The 27,152-nt window shown below is 37.5% G+C and overlaps 2 protein-coding genes and 1 long non-coding RNA gene across 10 annotated transcripts; 1 reads left to right on the plus strand and 2 right to left on the minus strand.

Annotated features, from left to right (window-relative positions):
* Positions 1–582: 582 nt before the first annotated feature.
* LOC105221366 (lysophospholipid acyltransferase 6) lies at positions 583–20,058 on the minus strand. Of its 7 annotated transcripts, none has more exons than XR_008472030.1 (11): positions 19,904–20,058; positions 19,141–19,321; positions 5,471–5,694; positions 5,164–5,332; positions 4,808–4,978; positions 3,712–4,059; positions 3,436–3,636; positions 3,239–3,370; positions 1,918–2,898; positions 1,387–1,526; positions 583–1,290 (listed from the first exon to the last, which is right to left on the minus strand). XR_008472030.1 is itself a non-coding variant. In XM_011198284.3 (9 exons), the coding sequence occupies exons 2-9, from the start codon at positions 19,234–19,236 to the stop codon at positions 2,152–2,154; spliced, it is 2,088 nt and encodes a 695-aa protein (XP_011196586.2). In that variant the 5' UTR covers positions 19,237–19,321; positions 19,904–20,058; the 3' UTR covers positions 1,592–2,151. The 7 variants fall into 7 exon arrangements, 4 of the variants coding, with proteins under 4 accessions (XP_011196586.2, XP_054090927.1, XP_028902095.2 ...); XR_003753372.2 differs by having other exon boundaries at positions 1,379–1,526; XR_003753371.2 differs by having other exon boundaries at positions 583–1,526.
* Positions 4,891–5,695, plus strand: LOC128922843 (uncharacterized). The gene is made up of 3 exons (XR_008472031.1): positions 4,891–5,023; positions 5,076–5,357; positions 5,439–5,695. It is a non-coding gene; the product is annotated as an uncharacterized LOC128922843 (long non-coding RNA).
* Positions 20,059–20,433: 375 nt separating the features above from the next.
* LOC105221367 (protein phtf) lies at positions 20,434–26,993 on the minus strand. 2 transcript variants are annotated; one of them, XM_011198285.3, is made up of 13 exons: positions 26,428–26,993; positions 24,700–24,772; positions 24,497–24,636; positions 24,119–24,429; positions 23,849–24,048; positions 22,637–23,759; positions 22,329–22,566; positions 22,131–22,265; positions 21,884–22,062; positions 21,601–21,821; positions 21,408–21,537; positions 21,090–21,347; positions 20,434–20,984 (listed from the first exon to the last, which is right to left on the minus strand). In XM_011198285.3, exons 2-13 carry the CDS (start codon positions 24,723–24,725, stop codon positions 20,757–20,759), a joined length of 3,189 nt encoding a protein of 1,062 aa, XP_011196587.2. In that variant the 5' UTR covers positions 24,726–24,772; positions 26,428–26,993; the 3' UTR covers positions 20,434–20,756. The 2 variants fall into 2 exon arrangements, with proteins under 2 accessions (XP_011196587.2, XP_054090925.1); XM_054234950.1 differs by lacking the exon at positions 26,428–26,993 and adding an exon at positions 26,199–26,220.
* Positions 26,994–27,152: the final 159 nt, after the last annotated feature.

A 27,152-nucleotide genomic window follows, 5' to 3' on the forward strand; every position in this document is an offset into this window, starting at 1 on the left:
ATAAAATAAGATTTTTTACAAATTTTGCTTACAAAAATGTATTGCTTTTAAACATTAGCCTGGGTGCGACAGTACTAAGAAAAAACTGCGTCCTTTTGTAAAGGTTAGTTTATAAAATTTAAGTAATTTTTTTAACCTTTTGATAAAAATATGACTTTATTAGTTTGTGAAAGACGACAAACACTATGCATTCATTCAAATAGAAGTCAAAAGCAACATGTTCATTGTGCAATGCAAGACTCTTTGAAGTGCGGCGAAAGTAAAACGTAAACACTATTATTAAGCTCCTCCAGACGCACATGTGAAGGTGTTGTTCCATGAGTACTAGTTCTTTGTAGTAAATGTATACACAATATTTGTAAAAAGTAATTTAAAAATTGCGCACACGCTCTTAGGGGCGAATTCACGTTTAATTCAAAAGAATTTGAGGCGATTGTGTTTTTGTTGTAGCGCGGTTTATTTCAATTTATATTTCACATTTAATATTTTATAGTTTTGTTTTTGTTTTTCTAACTGAGTACAATAAATTCACATTGTTTACGTAATTTATTTTCTCTTTAGGACCTTCATTTGCTTTTGCTGTTTTTGTTTTTTTTTTCAGTCTAAAAATTGTGAGTTATCTTGTAAAACTGTATGTTGCTGATTCTTTTTGCGTTGTTTGTGAATATTTATATTTGTGTATATTACCCTTTGGTTTAGCACTGCATTTCCACAAATGCACTTAAGTTATTTTAAGACATTTTCAATTTCATAGGCTGGAAAACATTTACATATAACATTGAATCGGATAATCAACTACATAATTACTTATTCATGTTTCTACTAAATTGTTTGTCTAAACTTAGTAGTTGTTGCCTTAGAATTGTGCGGATATTACATTTACCCTTGTACAAAATTTATGTATATATAGTTAAGTTTATAAAAAATTGGCGGACAATTAATGGAAGTTTGTGATTCAAATGTGTTTTAAGTTTTTATTGTAAATAGACGAACATATGCAAGTGTATAATCAAATTATAAGAAGTAAGCTAGACATTGGCATTTGTGTTGAAAATAGGCCGATTTTAAATAGTATCTTTTAGGCGCAACTCAATAGGCAATAACATCTGAGTTTCGGCAAGTAACAGTAAGTTCACAGTCGGTAAAAACAATGGCAATGCTTATAACATCAGACCTAGCTCTCAGAGTTCAATCAACAAACTTGACTATTGTTTTATTTATAAGTTAGTTAGTCTGTTGAGAAAGTATAATCCATATTGGCGTGAATTCAGCTATAGTTTGGAATTCGAACTAGGTAATGGTAAAAAATAAATCTTCAATAAATATTTTATACACACAAAACTTTCCAATTTCAATCAAGCATAGCAAATACACTCACATACATACATATTAATGAAACTCTAAAGTGGTGAAAGTGTTCAGTTGTAGCTTTCTTCGATTTCAATCCCTTTGAAATATAGTCTTAACCCATGGTTGTTTGTGGTTTCATTTCTTATTTGCTCGCATTGCATCATACCTTCCAATATCTTTACGCGTTTAAATTTGCCAAAAGACGAACAGTGATAATAAAATAAATTGTAAAATAGCGGGATATGTATTAATAAAAAGTGTATTTTGAAGTATTTTAAGCTTTGTTCAATGTGCAAATAACAGTACGAATATTAATGGATACAAAAAATGTAATGACAATTTCCAAATGTTCACAATGCAATAACAAACATGAATTTATGCCGACGAGATATCTTCTAAAACAATTTCATTTGTAAATCAGTTGTTTCACATTCAAATGTGTAATATATTTACATGAGCAAGTTGCTGTTGTAAATATTGTGCTGAATATTCCTGTTCATTCATGCTATTGTGTGCGTGCGTGTGTATTGGTGTTTTTGTGTGACGTGCTTTAATCCTGTAGCTTACGTTTGTTGTGCTTTTTCCAGTATAAAAAAGCCTTTACTTTGCATTTACTTCTCTCTTTAGTAATTTCATGTCATTGCTGTTGAAAACTTTCCGCCTTCCTCTTGCCCGTTAATATTTAAGTTTTCACCGCTGTCAATAGCTTGTATCTCACCCCACCCACTTTCTCGTCGTCTTCGTTGCCTTCGCTGTCGCACAACTCCAACTCATTACTTTAACTGTTGGTGACATTCATTACTATTTAGCATGGCCGTTGCTCAGCACTGCTGGCAAGACGTTTGCTTGTTGCACCACTGCATTGATCACTTCGATTTCTTTTTTCAGAAAGGCTCCACTCTCTTCAACACCGCTTACTATTTTGTCAATAGTCTCGTTGCCGCTGCCGCCGCCTGCAGCTGTCACATTTGCACCGATTCCAACACGTTTGCGTAGGCCTTCTTGTGATATGGGTATTGTGGGAAAGTCGCGATTGCGCATCAGATCGTTCTTCAACTCAACGATGCCGCTAACCGTTTCCGCTACAGTCTTATCAATGAACTCTTCAATATTCTTCGTCTCCGTTCCAATCTTCTCCTTGATCTTATTGCCTAATTGATCCATTTCGCACTCTTCGTGCTTGACGCTGACCGCTTCGCGTGCACATGCCACAGTGGGCAGAAGAGGCGGCGGTTGTGGTGCATTGATGCTCGACTTGGGCGCTGGAGCGCTGAGGTTATTATCGTCGTCGTTGAGATCGTTACTATTGCCTTGAGGTATTTTTGCTGTGATGTCATTAAGAACGTCCCGTACAGCTGTGTTGTCCGCCGGCAATGAGGCGGCACTGAAGTTGTTGGACTTGATATCTTCTTCACTTGGATTGTGTTGTTTTTGTGGGGTACGCTCACGGCGTTGTTCGCCGCGTATATATTTGGGTAAAATAAATATGGTGACCAATGCTGCTATATGGAAACACAAATAAAATTTCAGGTACAATCTAATGCTGCCCTGCAATGGGAGAGTCATAAAAAATAAGAATCAAATTAATTCACAAATTATACGAGAACTTCAAATATTACGTAAATGGACAAACAGTGACTAAATTGAAATGAAAAGGTTTCACATATTCTTAGTTACTTCAATGTAAAATATCTATATAATTGACCTTTTCAATGCACCGAATTTATGAATGCAATTTCTTTAGGAAAGGTACAATGTCCTGGTCGCAAGACGTCAAAAAACGTCTTTATTAATTATCAAAGTATTTTTCTACAATTTGAATTGGAACAAATCAGATTTTAAATAAGCAACAACGTTAATAACCGTTCGTTTTTTTTTACGAACTTACCATGAATTCAAGTAGAACAAATGGGAATGTTGCATAACCCATTACTAGGCGTGTAGTTAGGCATGTGAGTATGTCGTAGAACATACGCGTGAATTGGGTGCGTTGGAAGCGATGGCGGAACATGCGACGCGCCTATAAAAACAAAAACATTACATTTCATAATACTTATTCGAATGGGAATTAGTTAAGACACTTACCACACGCGCAGCCGTTACCACCAATGCGCCGGTGGCGAATGTCACATAGTAACCAGGATAGAAACCGTGCCAGACTGCACTCAAGGCGAACGTCAATACAGTGCCGTATTTTTTGGGCACCCGCTCATAGACGATGGTGCGCAGCCAACGATTTGTGCCGCAGTTCCAATTGTTGATTGCGTCGCGCATATTCGTGGCAAACTGCAAAGAATTCACGAATAAGCCACATTCAGTAAAGAAAAGCACTTGCATCGCAGCAAGGTCCCAGGTACATACCTCAAATCCCAGCACATTAATATTCGATATTAAATCCCACTTGGAGTTGCCATCCTTGTCGTAGCCGGTGAAGCCCAGACCCGAATTGTTGCATATGGCGTCGGCTAGAAGCCATGCGTGATAATACTTAAAGCGTATGCATGATGTGGCCATCATGGCATACCAAAACTTGTACGCCATCGAGCTGCTCTCCACAAAGTCATCGTCCTTCATGTTCTTCACAGGATACATCTTCACGAATTTCATAAATATAAATGCACACACCATACTGCCTATGACCTTTTTGATAACCGCCTTGACGGGGGAGGGCTCCAGCACCAACTCTGACTTGCCATTATCTAAATTGCCCTGTGCAACGTGAAAGAGAAATAAGAAACCAATCAATTGAATTACCAAAGAATGCGCATACGAGTACATTATAGGAGTCAATGCAATAGTTCAAATGAATGTCCGCAGATAGAATTTCACAGTTGCCTAATTGAAATTTTGGCCTGCAGAATAATATCTTTAATCAATAGTGATGACTCCGACGTGATGACTTGCAGAGATTTAATAATTCCCAAATGACATTACAATAATTCATAGATACGTGTCTATGCGAGAGCACCGAAAACGAAGAAAGTTCTATTCTATCAAGACAATGGCCAGTGCCACAAATCAATGAAAACGATGACAAAATTACATGGATTGGGCTTCGACTTGCTTTCGCATCCACCTGTTTCTGTCCTCACACTTTCCACGGCAACCATGTTGAATATTAAAAACGAATTTTGCCAGAAACGTGGGTTTTTCTTCAAAACCAACTTTTCAGTCTGCCCGTTATAACAATAGGTGGGTAAAATCTACTATTCGGTGTAATGTCGAAGAACTCTTAATTTTTTCCAGGAACGTGCTTTCAATCCTGTATAGTAGTAATTACTTTTCGTTTTGAACTGCACCACACAAAGTGTAAGCTCAAACATTATATTATTCGAGTGAAGCTCACAAATCCTCATGTTTATATACATACAATTACAAACATAGTACACTCATACATTTGCACCTTTACACTTGTTCATTTGCATATATTGTGTGGGTGCGTGCTTGTTCTACTCACATTGGTCGATGGTCGCTTGAGGAGGTTGTAGCCTTCAACAAATTCAATGTAGTCTTTGTAGAATACCAATGGGCCCGCCAATAGCCCTTGAAAGTGTAAGACGTATGAGAAATATTCGAGCGCCGAGGGAACCTTATAAATGGCGTGGTATTGCTGTGCTTTTGTGAGGTCCTGCAATTGCAAAGCGAAATGTAAAAGTTGGATTAAAGGAAATAAGTATAAGTACGAGTATATAAAATTATCATAAATAAGGTATCAACTTTCTCAGGTTCCCAAACTCACGCGCTACTGCTAACTATATTGGCTGCCGCACATCCTGCTCTTGGGACTACTTATAGGCAGTTTATCGCACTCACCTTATGCTGGCGCACAAAGCCGTCGTGTATGCTGAACGCTAAGCTTGTCACTTTTTGTGTAATTATCATTAGTGGACCGGTGATGTCCAGCGAGTAGGAGCCATAGTCGTAGATCTGCCTAATCAGATGGATGCACAACAGGTATGTCATGGCGACGAGCATGACATTTCTGCAAATATAGAAGAGGAGAATGCGTTAGTAAAAAGTAGTAATTAAAAATTTAAGGGTATTATTCTAAAGCAAATGCAAATATTTATGCACTTGTTGCAAAGCAGATACGTGTATACAGATGTACATTTATCCTTACCGCTGCACCACCCGCGGATCCTGTGTACGTATGACAATGTAGCAAACGGATGGAAGCCCAGCAATATGTATGGCTTGTGGACCAAAGCAAAAGTAGCCAAATGCCAAGCCCACAGTTAGCGCGAAAATGTGACGCACATGGGCTGATACTCTGGAAGGATGCAGTATCGAGCGGAACAAGGAGGCCAGGAAGAGTGCACCGATTTGACATATTAAAAAGTTAATCTGCAAAAAAAAAAGAGAAAATGTTTCTTAATTATCGCCTTTAAATGTATGTGCATATGTATATTAATTGTTAAGTGTTGAACTTGAATACTCAAAAACCGCTACAGAGTTGTTTTTCCCAATTTTTGTTTTTAATGTCAAAAAAGAATATCAGCTATTTATCAAATTACCGCAATTAAATGAAAATTAACAAAACAAATTTAAACGCGCAAATGGGCTTTGTTTTTATTACAGTATTTTGACAAGAATTTAACTGTAAATGGACCTAGTGCACTTTTCAAAGTCCAAATTACTATTATGAGTACATTCAAGCGTCATTAACCGCACACAAAATTTTACAACTTCGACAAATTCAATATACATACTTATAAAGGGTTTAGTAATATTATGCTCCCGACCCGTTCCCAAGACAGCCGGTTCTACGTAACCGGAACAGAACTATTTGTGGTTTTTATGATATAAAATATGAATGCCCACACGATTTTTAGGCAGTGGCACATATATTCCAAACTGCAGACCAAAAACGAAACTTTTCAGAACAAGCCTGCAGCTACTTATTCATCACTTCGTAGCTGACATAATTTGAAGAGATGACAAAATCTCTGATTGGACCTCTTTACTGCTTCAGTCTAAGGCGTTGTTGATATAAAAATGGTCAGTCTAAAATCGATTTTTGGGTTATAGTTGGCTTCCTAACATGTTAATTGGCCGAATACATTATTGTTAAGTGTGAACATTTTCTACACTCAAATATATGTACATATATAGTATATACTATATACATTTTATAAATAATGAAATAAAGAACTGCGTTTCATCTTTCCGTACTATCAGAATAAGTTATCAATGTTAGGCCTTGTAAAGTATAAAAATAAGCTCACTTTTAAAATCAATTTTAAATAAAAGCCTGTTGATGAATGTTCTGCGTGTGTACGGAAATCTGCAAGTATATTTACTACAATAGTACTCACCATGTTCCATAAATAACAATATCAACGAAATGGATGTCATAACCTCAAACTGATAGCGATCTCAGAACATTCAATTCGATAAGAGGTAAATCCTGCATGATTCTACTAATAATTGAATGAATAAATGACACGCGCTCTTAACAGAGGATGTTAATAAAAATATGGTAACTGATAGAACGTAATTAAATTATAATTTCTGCTACAGTTGTACTATATTTTGTTAAGAAATATGCTTTAAGATTCTTCAAATCACTTCGAATCGCCATAGTTCAGTGGGGCGCTTGCAAGTGGAATCGAAAAGAATGCGCGCACTGAATGCCCGATTGGAAGCGAAACCACGCAAAGCATAATAATAACGGCACTTAATTGTACTATACGTGAGGAAAAAAATCAAAAGATTTACCTTACTACTGATCAGTAATTAAATTGAATAGCATTTAGCAAAAATATAAAACTATTCCAATGATGGGCGCAAGAGGGGATTGTTTATTTGTACAAAAACAATCGAACAGAATTTTTATTTCTAAATTTAATTGTCGAATACTATACTTACGTGCATACATACAGACATATGTATGTAAATTGGTAAGGTTGTGTAAGTATTCATATTTGCATGTACATTTGTTGTTGGCGCATCACGCCACCCCAAATACCAGCCAACAAGCACCAACACAGATGTGGTCATCAAAACAAAGCAAAACACTTTTATTCGATGGTTTCGTTATCAGCCAAGCAACAAAACGGCACCGTATAATATGTGAGTCCCCGACCCGCTCTACTTTGCAAATCCCGATAAGACGGGATTGCGATGAATTTTCGGAAAGAAGAGCACATTTCGTTTGTATGTGCAACCGATGAGAAATTCTTTGCAGGAATCGCGGGATCCCGGAAAATATTTGGCCATTCGGTTATTGTGAAACAAAATAATTCTCGGGCTTATTCAGCCAATGGAACCATTTCTGGAGCGGTTGTTGTAATCCTATCTAAAACACACTCGAGAGACTAAACTTTTGAACCAAAGATGAATACTTCGTATTATACAAAATATTATAGATACACACGTAAGAGTAAATACAACGCCATACATTTCTGGTAGATACACATGAAAGTGCGAAACAGTAGACTCAATAAAGTCTTGTGAAGCTGATAACACCGTACTATTTACTTACATACATGTGTACAGACATATGAATAAATACAAAAGCAAATATTGAATTGAAAGATGCCGATCACTTTATGAGAGTGCATTACGATTGGAGAGGGCTTAAGCCTCTTCATCCGACCGGCTAGCAGCTCTACACAAACACACACACACGCACACAATCACAACGTAACTTCACAAAGCAAATCGAACAACAATAGCTGGGGCGTGGGGTGCAGAGGATATCAATTGTTCGCGCCGTTCGAGATTTTCATCTATAATACATTTCACTCCCTTATACGCACATATCTACATACATACATACAAGTATTCTGACTATATTTCTGACGCATACTATAGAGTGATAATTAATAATAAAAATGCAAAGAGCGAGAGTGAATGGAAAACTTTTTAGTGCCGCAATAAAAATGTTAGAGCCCTGACTTTGTGATGAGGAGAGAACAATGAATGTATTGCTAAAAACGTATTTATCTGTGCGCTGTTTGAGTATCGAGGAGGTGTATAAAACCTTTCTGAAATTATATGTAGAAGAATTTCAGAAAAGTAGCTCATTTTCCCATATGCAGAACTCATAGGGTTGTCGCGATCCTGGTGACGCTAGGTTCGCTACCAATGGCGCAGATGGTAGCCAATGGAACCTACTAGGTTGCCCAAAAAGTTTGAGCCACCTCCCGGACGCACCCGATCCTCTCCAGCGCGTCAAAGTGAACAAATCTCATTTTGGTGATCGTCGCGCTCCCGGTGGTTGTGGAGTGATGGTGGATGGACCAAAAAAACATATATGTGTGTATAAATAGGAGGCTGCGTTCTGAAACTTCTTCACTTAAATATAATGTATGATCAATAAAATATGCTAAATGCTTCAAAATCGAAATGTTCTATGGGTAATTTTTAAGAAACAGAAAAGGTCGGAGAACCCAATGATGTTGGCGCAATGAAGCCAAAATAAAGAAAATGAAAACATCAAACATTCGGTAAAACCAATTTTGGTGCCAATTTAGCATGCAACCAACCCGTGCTCGCCGCAAAGGCGATGCATTCAACGTTTTATAAATACTTATGCACTCGCAGATACTGTATGTATGTAAGAAATACGGCAAAACGACAAGGTTTAATGTGTTTGGGACGTGCGCAGCGGGCGGAAAGAGAGAATAACTGTCAAAGCTGAACCATTACACGACATCAGTGTCAGAAGCATTTGCGGAGATGTCCATGACAGTCACATGAATCGACAGCAGCTGGGAATAATACATATACGAGTATGTCTTGGGAAAAAAGTTGTTACTGGAAAATACAACAGGATCTAAAGATGGAGATCGGAACTGGAACTCTCAAGAGTTTACTGTTACGGAGGATACTACGAATGTATTTTTAATTTGTATCTTTCTTAATAACACTTTCCCTTTCCTCTTATGCAATTTCAAATTCAATTTCGGTCCAATGTCCAAATAAGAACACTTCTAATGACCCTTTGGGATATGGTTTGTACAACTTCAACTTTTACAGTTTCTTAACTTCAAAGTATATGTAATTCAATTGCATATGTGTTGCTCAATACTGTATAATTACAATAATAAAATTGATGCGCTATTTATTTTAGTTTGCCATATTTAACTGTTAAATAAAACCCATACTAGTATATAACGTACTCTATTTAATAATATATTCCGCGCTAAATATGTACAATATATAAGTATGTCAGGAGGCGAACCACTACTTTTAGAGAAATTTGCTCGAGCTTAAGTTCAGACTCAGTGAAGTGAGCTTATGCTCCATTTTTATGTTTCCTAAGAGAGTGCAATTTTAGAAAGTTATCTAGTGAGATGTTATTAGATTTAAAGAGTAAGTTTAAGGGACTACTAATTTTATGTGGGGATTGAAAATTATAAAGTAGTGACTAGGAAGCATACATAAACAAGTTGCCCTGTGTTATACACTTTGGAGAAGTATCATTGTCATAGAAAGGTGAACTCCCCTCGTGTTCTTTTCACCCAACTTCACATTCAAAATCCTAGTTTTCTGCTGAATATTGTCAATGGCAATATCTGTTTGATTCACCTGTTCGAAGCATATGAGTCAGCCGGCGTTTCTATGTGTGTGTATTTGGGGCTGCTACCTCTGGCAAAGTCTATCGAACATGAATTGAACGCGACAGAAAGCGAAAATGATTAATCAGTGTTCTATGCAAAAAATAAAAATTGCAAATATGTAAAAATTGTGATTATGCGTCCAACAAAAGTGATGGTGATGACGATGTATGCAAATACAGTGAAACCCCATGGCAAATAAATTAGCAAAACAAACAAAGCAAGATAATTAAATTAAGTAGGAACGAACGGTTTGAAGCGTAACTCCAAGAATACACATAATTTAGAAAAACAATATGAAATGTAAATAATTAAAATTAAAAACAAAATTTTATAATGCAACCAATAATTTGATATTAGACGTTTCGATGTGTAAATGTGCATGTTCATTTGTATAAGTGTATGTAAATAGTTGACAAAACTGGAATGACACGTCTTACTTCAAGGGCTCAATTTGACGTGCACGACATTGAAGTAAACCAGCTCTCTTGGAAGCAAAACATATGGAAGTCTACGAGGAATGACCACAAAAAAAACATATTATGCATGTAAAACAGAAATATTGAGTCGAATTATATGGGCAGTTAGCTTCTCTCTAACGGAATGTGCACGGCGGAAAAAGCAAAAGCATGGACATTCCTATCACATATCTATGAATATACACACCTGCTCAAAATAATAGGTACACCAACTTTTTTCAAGTAAAACACATCACACAGCAAAAAAGTGGAGAAATAATATGTAGAGCGACCAAACAAAATTTTTTTTATTAACGATTGTGAAACAAGTGTATGTCACCCATAAGGAAAGGATTTCCACGTCCGATTTATTATTTATCATTTTTTCCCCTTTTTTGCTCCTGGCCAATGCAAATTATTTCAAATCAAAGTTTAACCTCATATTAAAGTTTGTTGATCGTAATAACGGAAGCTTCCTGGCTATTCGAAGCATCAGGGAACTGTTAAATCACTATCTTCATTTCTAATTATTGCTGCCATCGCCTCCAACCACTTGAAAAGGTCCTTTTTCCAAAATACATTACGGCAATCAAGAAATTTATTCATTTTTTGTCGTTTTTCGCGAGTCTAACTACTAGATTTTCACGTTAAAGATTTTATGAGACCTTTCCCTTAATTTCGCAATATCCAGAAGTAATTGTCCATGCATTCTGAGATGGGAACTTGTAGGGCTTCTTCAACTGAGCAGTATAACCTTGAACCCATCTGGTATGTCCAAAAAAAAAATAAGTAAACCATTCCGATGATGGTGGATATACTCTCTATTAACTAATATTAAATATACAACGCCACGTTTAGACTACCTCATGAGTCATGACTGACAGAATATATTCTTCCAATTTTCGGAATTGGGACCTACAGTGCTTTACTATAATGAATGATTGCAGTGTTGACAATGAATGTGCTGAAACTGAGAAGGAATAATTCTTTGTCCTAGATGTCGATGGATTTTAGTACGCAGGCAATGGGTAGAGACTGACATACATACATGCAAGTTCATTTACGAGTATTAATTCACTCACTAATTTCATCAACAAGTGAAACTCACTGCCTTCCTATGGACGGTAGTAAAAAGCCCAAAACCATTTTAAACGATGTTAACAGGTGCTTTCGTCTCGCTTGACCGGCCGGCTCAGCGGGGCTAGCAACGTGGCACTAGCCAACTCTCCAAACAGGGCGGCTAATTGCAGCAATTCAATTGAGAAAATGTGGAATGCTCGCCTAATCGTTCCGCAGTTGTATGTGGCCAGGGTAAATACACAGCCCAGCTCGCCATATTTCAGAAAGACATAAAATGTTGCAAATGTTTACATATGTGCATATATATGTACGTATATTCGCTAAGTGGGTCGGTCGGTTGTTTGGGTACGAGTGTGCGCGCCCACTGTTCTAATTAGAGTTTGACGGGCGACACACGCAACTCTGGGTGTGTTCCAATAAATTACTTTCTCTGACTGATTTGGGGAATTTCTTTTTGAAAGTGGTCTTGGAATAAAGCCCTCAAGCCAGCTGTGTCTCCTACTTTGATAAGGAAAATTCATCTGAAACTTTTACGATATTAAACTATAAAATTATCCTGAAACACTTGGTACTTGAAATATTAACATAGAGACCTCATGTACTCCTTTCAATGGTAAGGAAAGCTAAAATGTAATTGAAGCGCAGTTGACCAGTAAAGATGTTAATTATCGTGACAGAGACCTATTGCTCATCATGGAAGGATGGATTAAATGTCGCCCTGGGAAATTGTAAACCTATATAGTGGAGTGGAGCATTAAAACAGTAAAAAGTGATTACGAAAGTTTATCCACGAAATCACCCCATTTGCATGCTAATTAGGAGAATGAGTCAGTGAGTTCGGAGCAATAAAAACTTTGTTTACTATATAGGAAAACAAAAACTATGAACATATACCACTATAGAGAACTAGACAATAATTATACTTTTATGAGTATTAATATTCACTTGTAGAAATATAACAAAACAAAATAATTTTTACGTCTTGCATTTCCTCTCAACGCATTAGACATTTGGTTTATTTTTATCCAATTGTCGGCAGAACTTTTGATAATGCTAAATTGAATACAAAAATACCAACGCTACCCAGCATTGCCACTGCCCTTAAAAAGAAAAAACAGCCCACAATTATGAATAAGGCTTACAGGCAGAGAGGAGACGTGGAATTAAATATGCGAGCAGATGTTCACTATTGTCTGTAATATTAATTGTAGCCAAGTAAGCGGTTCTATTAAAGTATGTCAAGTATAGTTACATAATATAACCTTTTTTGCAAACAACGCGAATGAAGGAAGGAGAACAGAAGTATTTCCGTGGCATTGTTATTAATTTACAAGTATTGCTCCGAACAGGGGGCAATAAAACAGAAAAAAGATTTCAAGTTGAAGGCACTTCCGTTGACTTTCGTATTTTAAAACTTGTTACCGACAATAATGAAATTCCAAATAGTAGGAATTACTTCTACTTTATTCAGAATAGTCTACTGCTTTATTCAATATTAATTGCGACTGTTTGATCTCATTATTCGATAAAAAATTAATTTACAATTTATATAATTTGTTGTAAACAAGTATAAATGAACTGTGAACTTTGGATAAAACCTGTTATTATTACTCGTAAATGCAGTTAATAGGCTGCAGACGATTAAAGGCAATGCAATACCATATGAATGGTATATTTAGTAAACTTTCAGTTGACGCCTAGAGTAAAGTTACCAAACGAAATAATCAGTTGGCAGTATATCCAAACAATTAGGAAATAATTTTGTTCATTGCGAAAGAGAAACATGCTCGGTCATTACGATCGGAATCCCATGTCATGTATGAATGTCATTATTTATGTATAAATCCGTGAGTGTCTATACACATGTCCGATACCTACAAGCTCTTGCGAAGACAATAATTACATTTACATGCACGTATGTGCATGGGGGGGGTCATATGTAGAAGTTCACGCAAGTGAGGAAAGTTTCTGATTGCCATTCACTTGGGAGTGGCCAGGAACGATTCTTTTGCATATGACTCAAGCAGCTCACGACTTCCGGTTTTAGACCAAGTATCCCCTGGGTAGCTAACAGACATCCGTTTGGAGGCGAGCTAAAGTGAGAAGGCGAAGCCCGCTTGTGCGGTTGTGCGTAGGGCTTGGGACCCACCACATAAAAAAATCTCCCCAATGAAAACAAACACCGAGCCTCGGATGAGAAACCCCCCTTTTGATGACGACCCCTGCAAACGTACTAAGGATCATGATTTGAGGGCATGCACCTGGAATGTCCGGACTCTTAATTGGGAAGGTGCCTCTGCCCAGCTGGTTGATGTCCTCATACAACTAAAGGCTGACATCACCGCCGTCCAAGAAGTGCGATGGACGGGACAAGGACGGAAGAAGGTGGGTCCTTGTGACATCTACTACAGCGGCCATATAAAGGAGCGCAAATTTGGTGTTGGATTTGTGGTGGGAGAGAGACTCCGTCGCCGAGTCCTGGCATTCACCCCGGTGGATGAACGTCTAGCCACAATCCGCATAAAAGCGAGGTTCTTCAACATATCGCTGATTTGCGCCCACGCCCCAACGGAAGAGAAGGACGATGTGACCAAAGACGCTTTCTATGAGCGCCTAGAACGCACCTATGAGCGCTGCCCCCGCCACGATGTCAAAATCGTGCTTGGCGATTTTAACGCCAGGGTGGGTAAAGAAGGTGTCTTTGGCACAACAGTCGGAAAATTCAGCCTCCATGACGAAACATCGCCAAACGGCCTGAGGCTGATCGACTTCGCTGGGGCCCGAAATATGGTTGTCTGTAGTACCAGATTCCAGCATAAAAAAATTCATCAAGCAACGTGGCTGTCCCCTGATCGAAACACGCGCAACCAAATCGATCACGTTGTGATAGACGGAAGACATGTCTCCAGTGTTTTAGACGTGCGTACGCTCCGAGGACCAAACATTGACTCGGACCATTATCTAGTAGCAGCAAAGATACGCACTCGCCTCTGTGCAGCAAAGAACGCCCGTCAACAAACACAAGGAAGGTTCGCCGTCGAAAAGCTGCAATCACAACCGACAGCCGAACGATTTTCTACTCGACTTGCACTCCTGCTCTCTGAGAGCACTCATCAGCATCTCGATATAAGGGAGCTGTGGAACGGCATCTCAAACTCATTGCATACCGCTGCAGCCGAAACAATTGGTCTACGGCAACGCCAAAAAACCAGTTGGTACGATGAGAATTGTCGTTCCGCAGTGGAGAGAAAACAGACTGCCTACCTCGCAACGTTGCGATCGACCACAACACGTTCGGGGTGGGATAGATATCGAGAACTGAAGAGGGAAGCGAGACGCATTTGCAGACGTAAAAAGAAAGAGGCCGAAATGCGTGAGTATGAAAAGCTTGAAAAGCTGGCCGACATGGGTAATGCTCGAAAATTTTATGAAAAGATGAGGCGATTAACAGAAGGTTTCAAGACCGGAGCATTATCATGTAGGGACCGAGAAGGTAATCTGGTAGCGGATGTCCAGAGCACACTGGGATTATGGAGGGAACACTTCTCCGACCTGCTCAATGGCAGTGAAAGTACAACACCAGGAGATGGCGAACCCGATTCCCCAATCGATGACGATGGAATAGATGTTCCATTACCCGACCATGAAGAAATTCGAATAGCAATTACCCGCTTGAAGAACAACAAAGCGGCGGGGGCCGATGGATTACCGGCCGAGCTATTCAAATACGGCGGCGAAGAACTGATAAGGTGCATGCATCAGCTTCTTTGTAGAATATGGTCGGAAGAAAGCATGCCTGACGATTGGAATCTTAGTGTGCTCTGCCCAATCCATAAGAAGGGAGACCCCACAATCTGCGCCAACTACCGTGGTATAAGTCTCCTCAATATCGCATATAAGGTTTTGTCGAGCGTATTGTGTGAAAGACTAAAGCCCACCGTCAACGAACTGATTGGACCTTATCAGTGTGGCTTTAGACCTGGAAAATCCACAATGGACCAGATATTCACCATGCGCCAAATCTTGGAAAAGACCCGAGAGAGAAGAATCGATACTCACCATCTTTTTATCGATTTTAAAGCTGCCTTCGATAGCACGAAAAGGAGCTGCCTTTATGCCGCGATGTCTGAATTTGGTATCCCTGCAAAACTAATACGGCTATGTAAGCTGACGTTGAGCAACACCAAAAGCTCCGTCAGGATCGGGAAGGACCTCTCCGAGCCGTTCGATACCAAACGAGGCTTCAGACAGGGTGACTCACTATCGTGCGACTTCTTCAATCTATTGCTGGAAAAAATAATACGAGCTGCAGAACTAAATAGAGAGGGTACAATCTTCTACAAGAGTGTACAGCTCCTGGCGTATGCCGATGATATTGATATCATCGGAAGCAACAACCGCGCCGTTTGTTCTGCGTTTTCCAGACTAGATAAAGAAGCGAAGCGTATGGGTCTGGTGGTGAATGAGGACAAGACGAAATATCTCCTGTCATCAAACAAACAGTCGGCGCACTCGCGTCTTGGCTCCCACGTCACTGTTGACAGTCATAACTTTGAAGTTGTAGATAATTTCGTTTATCTGGGAACCAGCATTAACAACACCAACAATGTCAGCCTTGAAATCCAACGCAGAATCACTCTTGCCAACAGGTGCTACTTTGGACTGAGTAGACAATTGAAAAGTAAAGTCCTCTCTCGACGAACCAAAATCAAACTCTATAAGTCGCTCATTATTCCCGTCCTGATGTATGGCGCTGAAGCGTGGACGATGACAACATCCGATGAGACGACTCTTGGGGTTTTCGAGAGAAAGGTTTTGCGCAAGATTTTTGGTCCTCTAAACATTGGCAACGGCGAATACCGCAGGCGATGGAACGATGAGCTGTACGATTTATACGACGACATTGACATAGTTCAGCGAATAAAAAGACAGCGGCTACGCTGGCTAGGTCATGTTGTACGGATGGAAGAAAACACTCCAGCTCTGAAAGTATTCGATGCAGTACCCGCTGGAGGAAGCCGCGGAAGAGGACGACCTCCACTCCGGTGGAAAGACCAAGTGCAAAGTGACCTGGCTTCACTTGGTGTTTCCAATTGGCGCCAAAAAGCAAAAAGGAGGAATGAGTGGCGCGCTCTGGTGGATTCGGCTATAATCGCTTAAAGCGGTTCCTACGCCAAATATATATATATATATATATATATATATATATATATATATGTATGTATGCATGTTTGTTTGTCGTTTGCGGCAATTTCGTTGTTTTTCTATTTTTCGTTTCTATTTATTATCATTTGCTTGAAATTTTGTATCTAATTCTGTTTGGAGGGAAATCTAATCAAACGTCCAATGCGTCTGTGTATTGTGGAAACCAGTTGAGTACCTTTTAAGAGAGAACTGATCGTTTTCGAGCTTTTGATCGATATGTGCGCAAATAGCTAAATCGTTTTTAATGTATATTTGTATGTATGTGCATATTTCAGCCATTTATGACATCATGCCTAAGTTTACAAGCCCTGTAAGCCCTTGTTTACAATTTGAAAACTTGAAGACAAGCAAGAAAATCAACGGTTGATTCCAGCACTAAACATCACTATGTTTTGCATCATTTTATATAATACATAACAGTAATCGTCGTCTTTATGTATTTATTATGTTTTAATCTATTAAAATTTGTTTGTAATTATGATCGTTTTTCACTCAGACTTGTAATAGAAAGCAATTTAATTTGATATTCGTAGGAGGTGCTGTCTGTTATAAAACAAAGTTCATATTTGTTTGGACGAAAAACGCACAAGAAGCTTTAGCGACTTATTCCTACTCGCTGTCTCTCTTCACTATCTACCCGCCGCTAAATAACGATTGACGCACACAGAGAGTTGAATTTTTGAAAAAATATTCACCGTTTTTAATTAGCATTATTCTAAAACTGTTGTTTATGTTACTGATACTATGTTAATAGAGAATGAAAATTTATGAATATCCAAATGTTAAATTGCAAACAAAGCGTAGAACAAAATTGTCGTAAAACTGAATAGAAATTATCAAGTGTGATTAATATTTGCAAATGAATTTCATCATGTATAAATGTACACATGTACATGTATATGTATGTAGAATGTGAGTATGTAATAATTCAGTGAAATTAAATTAAATTTTATGATATTCTTTCGTAACGAAAATACAAAATTTCGTTGGATGATGGACATAAATGGGAACTCGAATTAACAAAATAATAAACTGAATCTAACAAGTATCGCCAAATATGACAACGGAATAAAATGTTTACAAAATGTTCTCAAAACCGCGCAATTGAAGACAATGCAGCTGACCAAACAAAAAGGAGGCAAATTATTAACAAATAAATGAGGATTTGGGGCTAAGTAACTGAATGTAAATCATTTGTATCGTTTGTATATATATGTAAGTAATTTTGCAACATTAAAAGAAAAGTGGTGCTTAAAGATGCTTCAAATCTGCGCTTAGGTAAGTGAAAATATGCGTTTGCTGTTGCATATCTAGAATGTATATAAGCGTGAACGTATGAATGTACTATACATGCCAAACCGGGTATAAAAATAGAAATATGAAAAGTGAAACAAAAACAAATAACGATATACACACAACTAAGGTGTAGTTTAGATCATCGACACCGAGCAGCTCTTCCATGTGACAAACTGTGCAGGCAGATTTGCTGCTGCGGTGTGGCGTTAGGTGGGTAAATTAAGCGCCCACTTAGCTTACCGCACTTCTCATGATTGCTAGTGACTGACAGTAACTATTTCTCTACGAGATATATGTGTATATATCCTATCAGCTCCGTCTCTCGGATTCTTGCCATGACACAATCGTATAAGTAGTAAATGTAAATGCACTGTTGAGAGCATTCACACAAGCGCCTTTGGATGTGAGTATGATCTCCGGGTGTCAAACGAACACAAAGGTTGTCAAAGTAACACATATCGTTATCGGGTGATGTTTATAGCTCTGAAGCATACATTACGTTTCAACAGCGTTGATGGTGGGTGCAGAACATGCCACCACCCTTTATTGCGAATTCAACGTAGTTTAAGGTTTTATATATTTTCATTTCACACTATTTTTTTACAGTGTGTGCGCATATAGATAAAGGAAAATAGAGTGAAGCGGATAATATATCGCACATTACATTCGCCAGATGAGGAAATTAATGAATAAATACTTAATATGCTACGTTAAACAAATTGTAGCTACATCAAATATTTCACAGGTTTTTGGGCAGTCTGACTAATTGAATTTACTTACAACATGACATATAAATCATTATATTGCTTGTGCATCAAAAAGCAAACAAATAAACCCGGGGTTTCTAAATGAACCGTTCGGTCAAATTTATTTAGGTACACATTACACTTGACCACTTAATCGGCCAAATTATGCTTCCATGAGCCAGCGAATTTGCTAACATATGTTGGCTAAAATAGCAAACCACTTTTCAATCGCATCTCCAAATGCCGGGTAATAGACAAACGTCACATACACAATCACACGTGCAACAAATGTGGAAAAGACGCAATTCATTTGGAATGCGGTCTTTCAAGAACTAAATTCTTGTTTGCTGTTGGGAAAGTACATGAAGTATAGTTATTTGAGGCTTGTAATGACACATAAAGCACATGCTCATTTTCATCTGAAAGTATATATGTACTTACCAAATCTACCGATAATCCACATATATCTGCCAGCCAAGTGAAGGCTCGACTGCCTTGATAGTTGTCATTATCTATGAATTTGGGCGATTCCAGCATTTTGCTGCCAGACTGCTCATACGTCGTCCTCGCTTCTTATATAATTTTTCTATTTTTTAACTATTACTTTTCATTCAAAATAAACCTGTAGAAGAAATGAAATAATTTCATTTAAACAGAAAAAAACGAGGAAAAATTGCAACACAATGAGCAAGATGAAACTCGCGGTCGTGGTAACAAAATTGAATGTACAAACGGTTGCGTGAATTCTTTAAGATTTAACTTTTATAAATTTTCATACAAGAAATTTTCACTCTTTAACACATTTTTTATAGGATTTATACAATTTCTTTATTTTGAAGGTTTATTTTTCCATTTTCTCGCTTTGTTTAAATACTTCAACACATTTTCTCACAAACACAGTCACATTAAATATTTTTATTTTATATATTGCACAAATTTATAATTTGTTGATTTTTGTCATACATTCGCAATAACAATTGGTTAGCTAGCTAAATGTATTGGCACGATAGGAGTGGTGGGTAAGACGAAATCTAGAACCAACTAATATTATACATCCATATACGTATATATGTAGATATAAATATTAGAACGAATTAAAGCGATAGGATATTGTCTGATAGCATTGTTTTCTTAACAAAAACGAATGAATTCCCAAGTTTTGTATTCACAGAGAAACATATATTTAATTAGCAAAATTGTTCACCTTTCTACACCAATTTAGTATCCCCACTTTCACACTTTAACACTTTGTTTCACTTCCACGACTCAAAATAAACTAATCTTAACAAAGTCAACGACGAATATTTGCGGCGAATACAATGAATATAGAATGACGCAAAGAGGTGTATTTGACAACTGTCACTGTCGCGTTGCCAATTACATTTTTATATTTTAAAACTAAAGAATTTAATGTCGAAACGAAAATAGCGGTATATATACGTCTTTCGTCAGTCAAAAAAGGTTATCCTGAATTGATACTAATAAAACTGGCTAACTTCTTTTGCTTAATTTTTATAAAAGTTAGAGCTTTATAGTAATAAAATTATATGAAAAAATATGTAGTTAGCTGCATAAGGAAATTTCTTCAAATGGTAAGATGATTGCCTAATTGAACGGAACTTAAACTATGATACGTTTATTTATTTTATAATTTTACATAGTAATTATCGTGTGTTGTTTATTGTACCACCATAAATATTAGACGATAATCACCCATGTATATCAGAGTAGACATTTCATTTCAGCAAATATTTCGTTTGCATCATTCTTTATTATTTAAAATTAAATACATATTTATTTTATTCATTATTTTGACTCTAGAGATTTCTAATTTAATTGCATCCTTATGAAAGGTGTTGTATTAAAACATTGCATTTAATTATCAGAGTAAAAATAAGACCACTTGAAATATTTTAAATAACAAAATGTGTGTTTAAACATAAATTTTGTAACTCAGTGCTGCTACTACTTCCATTGAATACGTACGATTCAAATACATTGTGGACTTTATGTTACATCATTCCGATATTAAGAATTTGTTCCGTGTATTTTGTAATTTACTTAATTTTAATTTTGTGAAGTTTCAATTTGAAGCCTAACATTTCGCTCAATACTCCTGACAAAGCTGAGAGTATGACAACTTTTACTGTGGTGAACAAATAGGGATTGGCGCTAAGCCCAGATATTTTGAAAGGTGATTCCAATTCCTTTAGCAGATCAGCAGCCAGTTTAAGCACACTGTTGGACACCATGAGTTCGTCCTTTTTCTTGGGTTTTTGTTCAATCTGAGTTTAAGGTTAAGATGTGGAGAGAAAAATTGGAAATTTGAATTGAAAAGTGACTCGCTTATATTTATTAAATAGCTCTGTAGTGAAAAATATGCTACATACCTGTAGATATAAATTTATTTGTTCGGTAATTAGAACAGAGACGCTTCGATATTTATGATGTATTTTGTTGCCCAGAGTCATGAATCGGACTAGAAATATCCCAATTGTCGTAGACCACATTAGCGCTTCTAGATTTAAATGGGAGTGTAAATGAACTGAGTCCTTAAGCCATTCTACACTGAGAAAAGCCAGCAATAGCAAGGTGACTATGAATGCGGCTGACACAATGACGTCAACGGAACGTTGTGGGCCACGTTTCTTTAAACAAACGATATATTACCTTTTTAAAATATATTTTATTTTATAAATGTATTCTACCTTGAGATATGAACGAACACTAAGCCAAGTCTTGATATTTCGCACCTTATTTAACCGAAAATGTGGCAGGTTGGATTTACGTGCTCGACGTGATGATGTCAGATGTGAGAAGAGCTTAGCATAGAGGAATCTATAAATTTTATCATACAATTAAGATAGATGTTTCACATAATTTGTGCAACTGACTCCCTACCTCTGTTTAAAAGTACGTTCCGCTACAGCGAACACAATAAAAAGAATTGTGGTGAGGCAGAGCCGCTGTAGGAAGCTTATCACCAATACAGTGCGCTCCCATTGAGTATTACCGAAGGCAAAGCCAAATATTGTCCACAAGGAAAATGCCGCTTTCTGCCACAGCAGCATAGGTACTTCGAGATAATTAATTTCACTCGCATTGGAGCTGTCGATTGTTACCTAAGGCGAATAAGAAGTAGCACAAAATTATAACGAGCTATGAGTAACATTAAGTGACATACCTCACAAAGTCGACAAAACGATGGTATTAATGAGAGAATAAATGAGAAACCCAGACCAATATAGATGTAATCATTGGTCTCTGGCATTGACTCAACGCGCTCGATAATGCAAGATGAAATCTCAAGCACGGACATTTGAGCTTTCTTTATCTCGCGTTGTTCCCAAACCGTGCAACTGACTAGCAGATAAACGGAAACAGATTAAAAAATACTATTTAGTTCGCATCTGAAAGTACGCTCAACTTACTGCGATCGGATGTGCCGTGCGGATTCAATATAGTTGTGGGCATGAAATCTGCATCGTATCCATCCTCATCTGAAAACTGATTACTTTTGTAGTTATCAGAATTCTCCAACTCTGAACTGTAACTGCATTCTTCACCTACGAACAGATCATATTCATTTTAATAATTCAAATAATAATTCAATAATTCAAGTCAATTACTATTTGTTGTAACACCAAGCCATTCTGTAGCGGAGGTTGTACACTCCGTATAATTAGAGACGTTGCCCAGCGAAGCAGGACTTGATATAGTCTCTCCGTCATCACCTTCTTCATCGGTGTCGCCACTGCTTATATCCGCTCCAATTGCAACATTCAGTTTCCTCGCTGGCTGATAAATTTCACACGGCCGAGTTTTTTCATTCAGCGGTTTGAGGCGATAATAAGCGCCTGATTGTGGCTGTGACAACATTCATAGTGCATATAATAAAAGTTAGCAACGTTTCTTCCAATATAGTTCAGTAAATTACCTCTGCTTCATAACTGCTGGTGTCTTCCACTCGTTCTACCCGGTTGTTTGCATTTAATCGCAAACGAAGTTTGTTCTCTTCGGACAGTTGCGGTTTCTCTGCATACGACACCGGTAACGCTATATTCATTTCCTCTCCACTTGAACTTTTGCCATTCAGACTCTCAAAGCCATCATCTTCACAGATTTGGCGCCGGTTGTTGTTAAGAGTTGCGGCCGGTGTCGCCAAGGAAATATTATTAAGTGCCCCTTCTGCGTTCTGATCCGCCATACATTCCCTTTGATGTGCACTAACTAGGCGATCAGTGCGTCTAATGAGGTCATCATAGAATTCTTGTACGCACGTATCGATGCGTACCGTTTTGCAGCCGGGAGAGCAGTCAGCACTAGAAGTGGTGGAGCTGGTGTCGATCGCGCCACCACTATTACGCACGGTTCCTGTTGAGCCGCATGTTGTATTCGGAGAGTTTGTTTCACTGGTGTTAGTTGTAGTTGCTGCCGATACGGAGGCTGATCCGGAGGGGGATGACAACGATTGTGGCGAGGTTTGTTGGTGCTTCTCTTGTGTGCTTATCGCAGTCGGTTCGCTACTCACTATGGCAAAGTTATGTATTGGCGAGTGCCAATTAACATTTCGTTTCTTACTTCCTAAACTATGACTACTTGTAGGGCTATTATTATCGGTATTGCAATCGGTGCTTGTGCTGCTGAAATCTGCAGCACTTGTCGTCATTACCGTTGCGCATTTGAGATCAAGCTTCAGTTTGGCGGGACTGTTGCAGCGTCGTATACCGGTCGTGGTGGTGGTCGTGTTGTTGAAGGTCTCTGCACTGCCTATACGAGCTGGTGCTATTTTCGGCGGCACTGGTGGCCGTTTCTTTGGCATTGTTGTGGAGTCGTTTGCATCGGCAGCACTATTGCTTAGCGCCGAATCCACGACATTAGTAGTGGCATTAGTTATTTTGGATAGCTTCTCAGAATTCGTTTGCATTCTTTGCATGGCACATAATAAGCGTGTTTGCTGTGAGCTCTGTGTAGTGGCTGTCTGTTGCTGTTGCTGTTGTAGCACTTCTGCTGTCTGCTGTTGCTGCGTCGAGGCATCAGTAGACTCTTGACTCCGCACTCTACATGTTATATATAAATTATAAATGTATGTGCATAAGTTCATTTATGCAAATTGAAATATACTTTACTGATGTCAACGAAAGTTTACCTCACCAGTTTTTTTCGTCTGCGTACACGATTCTCACCATTCTGTCGTGGTGGTCTACCACTCTGGCTGGCATTCGAACAGCGTCTATGCTTGGACTTTGCACTAGTTAAAATATTGGTTGCCACTATTTGCGAGTGTATAAAACTGAGCAGCATGCCCAGTACCATGGGTATAATCAGGTCCGATAAAGTGACAACGTGCTGTTAAAATGGATCCCAAAAATTAAATGTAAACATGTAAAATACATGTTGATAAAAAACAGGTTGGCACCTCTTCTTCTTCAAGATTAGTCGCATATTCGGCATCGGCCTTGGTCGCATTACTCCTGGTCAAATTTGTGTCCATAAGTGATGCTGGTGATTTTGAGTTATCGATGCCACCAAAGCGATGCACATTGAAGGTGTATACTGCCCAAGTGACCATTTGTGTAATGTACATTAGAAGGAGCACAGCGAATGTATTTGGTGATGTTTGCTTGACCCACCATCGTGAAAACACAGGCAAGAAGAAGTAACGTAATAAAGCCAAACGTATCACAGTTATAAGAGATTGTTTGGGCTTGGCCTTAGGAAACGTGGAGCCTATTCGAAAAATAACCGATATAGTGTGTTCGAAAACAGAGGAAAGTAAATATTGGGGTGAACAAACCTCTAACTAAATCGACGTCAATCAGATCTGTTTTGAGCTTTGCATTTTTAAGTGTAACACTGTTAAAACCATCTAAAATTTTCTGCTCAACTGTTTTCTCCCATTGCTGCTTATCGTAGGTGCCAATCTTTTTCTGATACCTGAAATAACAGTAAATGAAGAATTAATTTTTTTGTTTTCAAGTCTCACTTATTCCTACTTACCATGCAACAATTTCATCCAATTTCATAGTAATGTTTACATACAATTTTTCTCAAAAGATTTCCTTTGAAATATCTGAAAACAATTATATAAAATTTTAGAACATTGTACATTGTACGGTGAATAACGGTAATGGCAATATAAAACGTTTAAATCTTTCTCAACATGCATATAATAATCTTACGAATTATATTCTAAACAATATTTAACAAAAACAATACTCTGTTTTTGGTTTAATTATATGTCATAAATCTTCTTTACTTCTTCTGTTCTTTTATAAAATCTTTACTGTGAGATAATAGTAATTATAAATATCAATATTAATATTTAGTAATACAATACAAGAAATTTTATTACTTTTAGCGCCGAAATTGTTCCCGATTATGTTATTTCTTGTGTTCAGAAATTTTGTGCTTTTTGACTCTGAAGTTTCAACCCAAGACTTTATATTATAGAGGATAGTGGGTCGAAGTGGTCCATACTAAGGACAAGTCACAAGAACATGTCGAGCCGCGAAACAAGAAATATATATATTTCGTGTGAAAATTAAAAAAATTAGTTTCCGCTTATCGATTTGCTGGTACACCTCCGCGGTTCTGATGTTGAATCAACCAGTTCTAATATAAAGATAATACACTTTTTTGAGGTATTTAAAGGGAGATATATATTTACACATTTATAGTTCAATTTTAAATATCGTACAGAAATTATCGACGTAACGACCAGCGATCAAATTGAAAGTTTTCTGGACATAATTTTTTATGGTATGTCTGATCATACATACTTATATACATATTATCAGTATTTGAACCGACGCTTTATGTAAAATAAAATATGCGTATGTAGTGAGCTGTATGATAATTGTAAAAAATTGGTAATCACCAAATTAGAAAATAATAATAAAATAAAAGTAATTATGCCTTCCCATTCCCTACAACCATAATGGGGCGATGTTTTTGTCTTGTATAATTATATTAATTGAGTTTCCGTGGAACTACTTAGTATGAGAAATGATCCGCACAACGGACTTAAAATTTCTTACAGGCTTTTTTAGCCTTTATATACCCATACATATAACATAGAGGCAAATCATAATCATGGTGTAAATTTTAACAACAGCTATAAACTGTGACGCTGACAACTTTCACCTTCACATCCAGAGTTTGTAAATTGAAAAAAGAGGCATGGTGTGCATAGTGTTAATTAAGAGCCAATAAAATAATACAAATGTATGCATACAGTATATTAAAGGCTCAAAATAGGCACATCCATTTTAGAAACCAAAAAACATATTAGAAGATGAAAATAAACAGTGTCAAAACATTTCCGCATTGCGAGATCAATGAATGGAAGCATTTGCATGCCAACATTTACATACCAACATATCAATAGCACTTAAAAATGTATGTTTAGTATTATATATAATGAAACTAGCAAGACAACAGCTGTTTAAGACGCCTTTGAGAAGGATTTGGTATTTTACAAACTTATGTTATAATACCTTTTTATAAAGTGCTTAATAGTTTATTTTTTGTGATAATCACTAATTATTGAGCATGCACTTCTTGACGTCCACTGTTGTTAGTGGGAGCGAGTTCAAGGTTATTATGGTTATTTTTTTTCTAGCACATCTGTTTTCTATACTGCACTTTAGAGGTAAATCAATTACGACAAAGAAACTAACAAAATTCGTAATTGTATATATTCAGGTTTAAAATGGCCTCACTCACCAATTTACGCATCAATGGTATGTCAATTCGTTTCACTATATTAATGAAATAAAGAATAACTTAATTTATTTTCCGAACGATTTTGTGCTTTTTCCACGACCGCCAATTTAGTTAATATTTCTTGGTGTTCTTCTCATTTGATATGGCACCGTAATATGTACGTGAGACAAGCGCATTTATTTTTCAACTCACATCAATCGCGGAACAACAGAAATCAACTGAAATTCGTTACTCCCTTTGATTTGATTTTCCCTTAAATATGAAATGCAAACGATTTGTCGTTGTGTCGTGCCTCCAGGGAGCGCAGCTCCACTCAATATCCAACAATAACGCTCTCAATGGATTTGTATTCTTCCGGCACACATTGCTAACTCTCTCTACTTGTCAACTTTGCTGCACACTTTGAATCTCGGTAGTGGATACGCCGATTGGTTATGTGTATACTCGTGCACTTCCAGCTACAAGTCGAAGTTCTCTGCATTTACTGGTATTCCGATAAGCAAAACTTTTCCAATTTTGTTTTTATTCCATTCTTCTTCTGGGCCAAACACAGAGAACGTATAATATAGAGAAGGTCCAATTGCGGACAAGCGTGTGAATTGTCAAAACCTATCAAGATTCTATAAGCGTGTTTCACCACGGCCGGTTCGGAAGGAGAAATATTAACAGTGCCTTTTAACAGAACTGAGTATTAATTGAAAATTATGCTCAGAAGTTTACATTTT

This window comes from Zeugodacus cucurbitae, chromosome 6, assembly GCF_028554725.1.
Source record: "Zeugodacus cucurbitae isolate PBARC_wt_2022May chromosome 6, idZeuCucr1.2, whole genome shotgun sequence".
Classification (NCBI taxonomy): Eukaryota; Metazoa; Arthropoda; class Insecta; order Diptera; family Tephritidae; genus Zeugodacus; species Zeugodacus cucurbitae.

Coding starts and splice junctions, on each gene's coding strand:
- LOC105221366 (XM_011198284.3), bottom strand. CDS start 19,236: ATGCTGGAATCGCCCAAATTCATAGATAATGACAACTATCAAGGCAGT. Junction 5,695..19,140: donor GTGGATTATCGGTAGATTTG/GTAAGTACATAT, acceptor TTTTTTTTGCAG/ATTAACTTTTTAATATGTCA. Junction 4,060..4,807: donor TCAAGCGACCATCGACCAAT/GTGAGTAGAACA, acceptor CACGTTGCACAG/GGCAATTTAGATAATGGCAA.
- LOC105221367 (XM_011198285.3), bottom strand. CDS start 24,725: ATGAAATTGGATGAAATTGTTGCATG. Junction 23,760..23,848: donor AGACGAAAAAAACTGGTGAG/GTAAACTTTCGT, acceptor TATAACATGTAG/AGTGCGGAGTCAAGAGTCTA. Junction 21,538..21,600: donor GAACGTACTTTTAAACAGAG/GTAGGGAGTCAG, acceptor TAAAATTTATAG/ATTCCTCTATGCTAAGCTCT.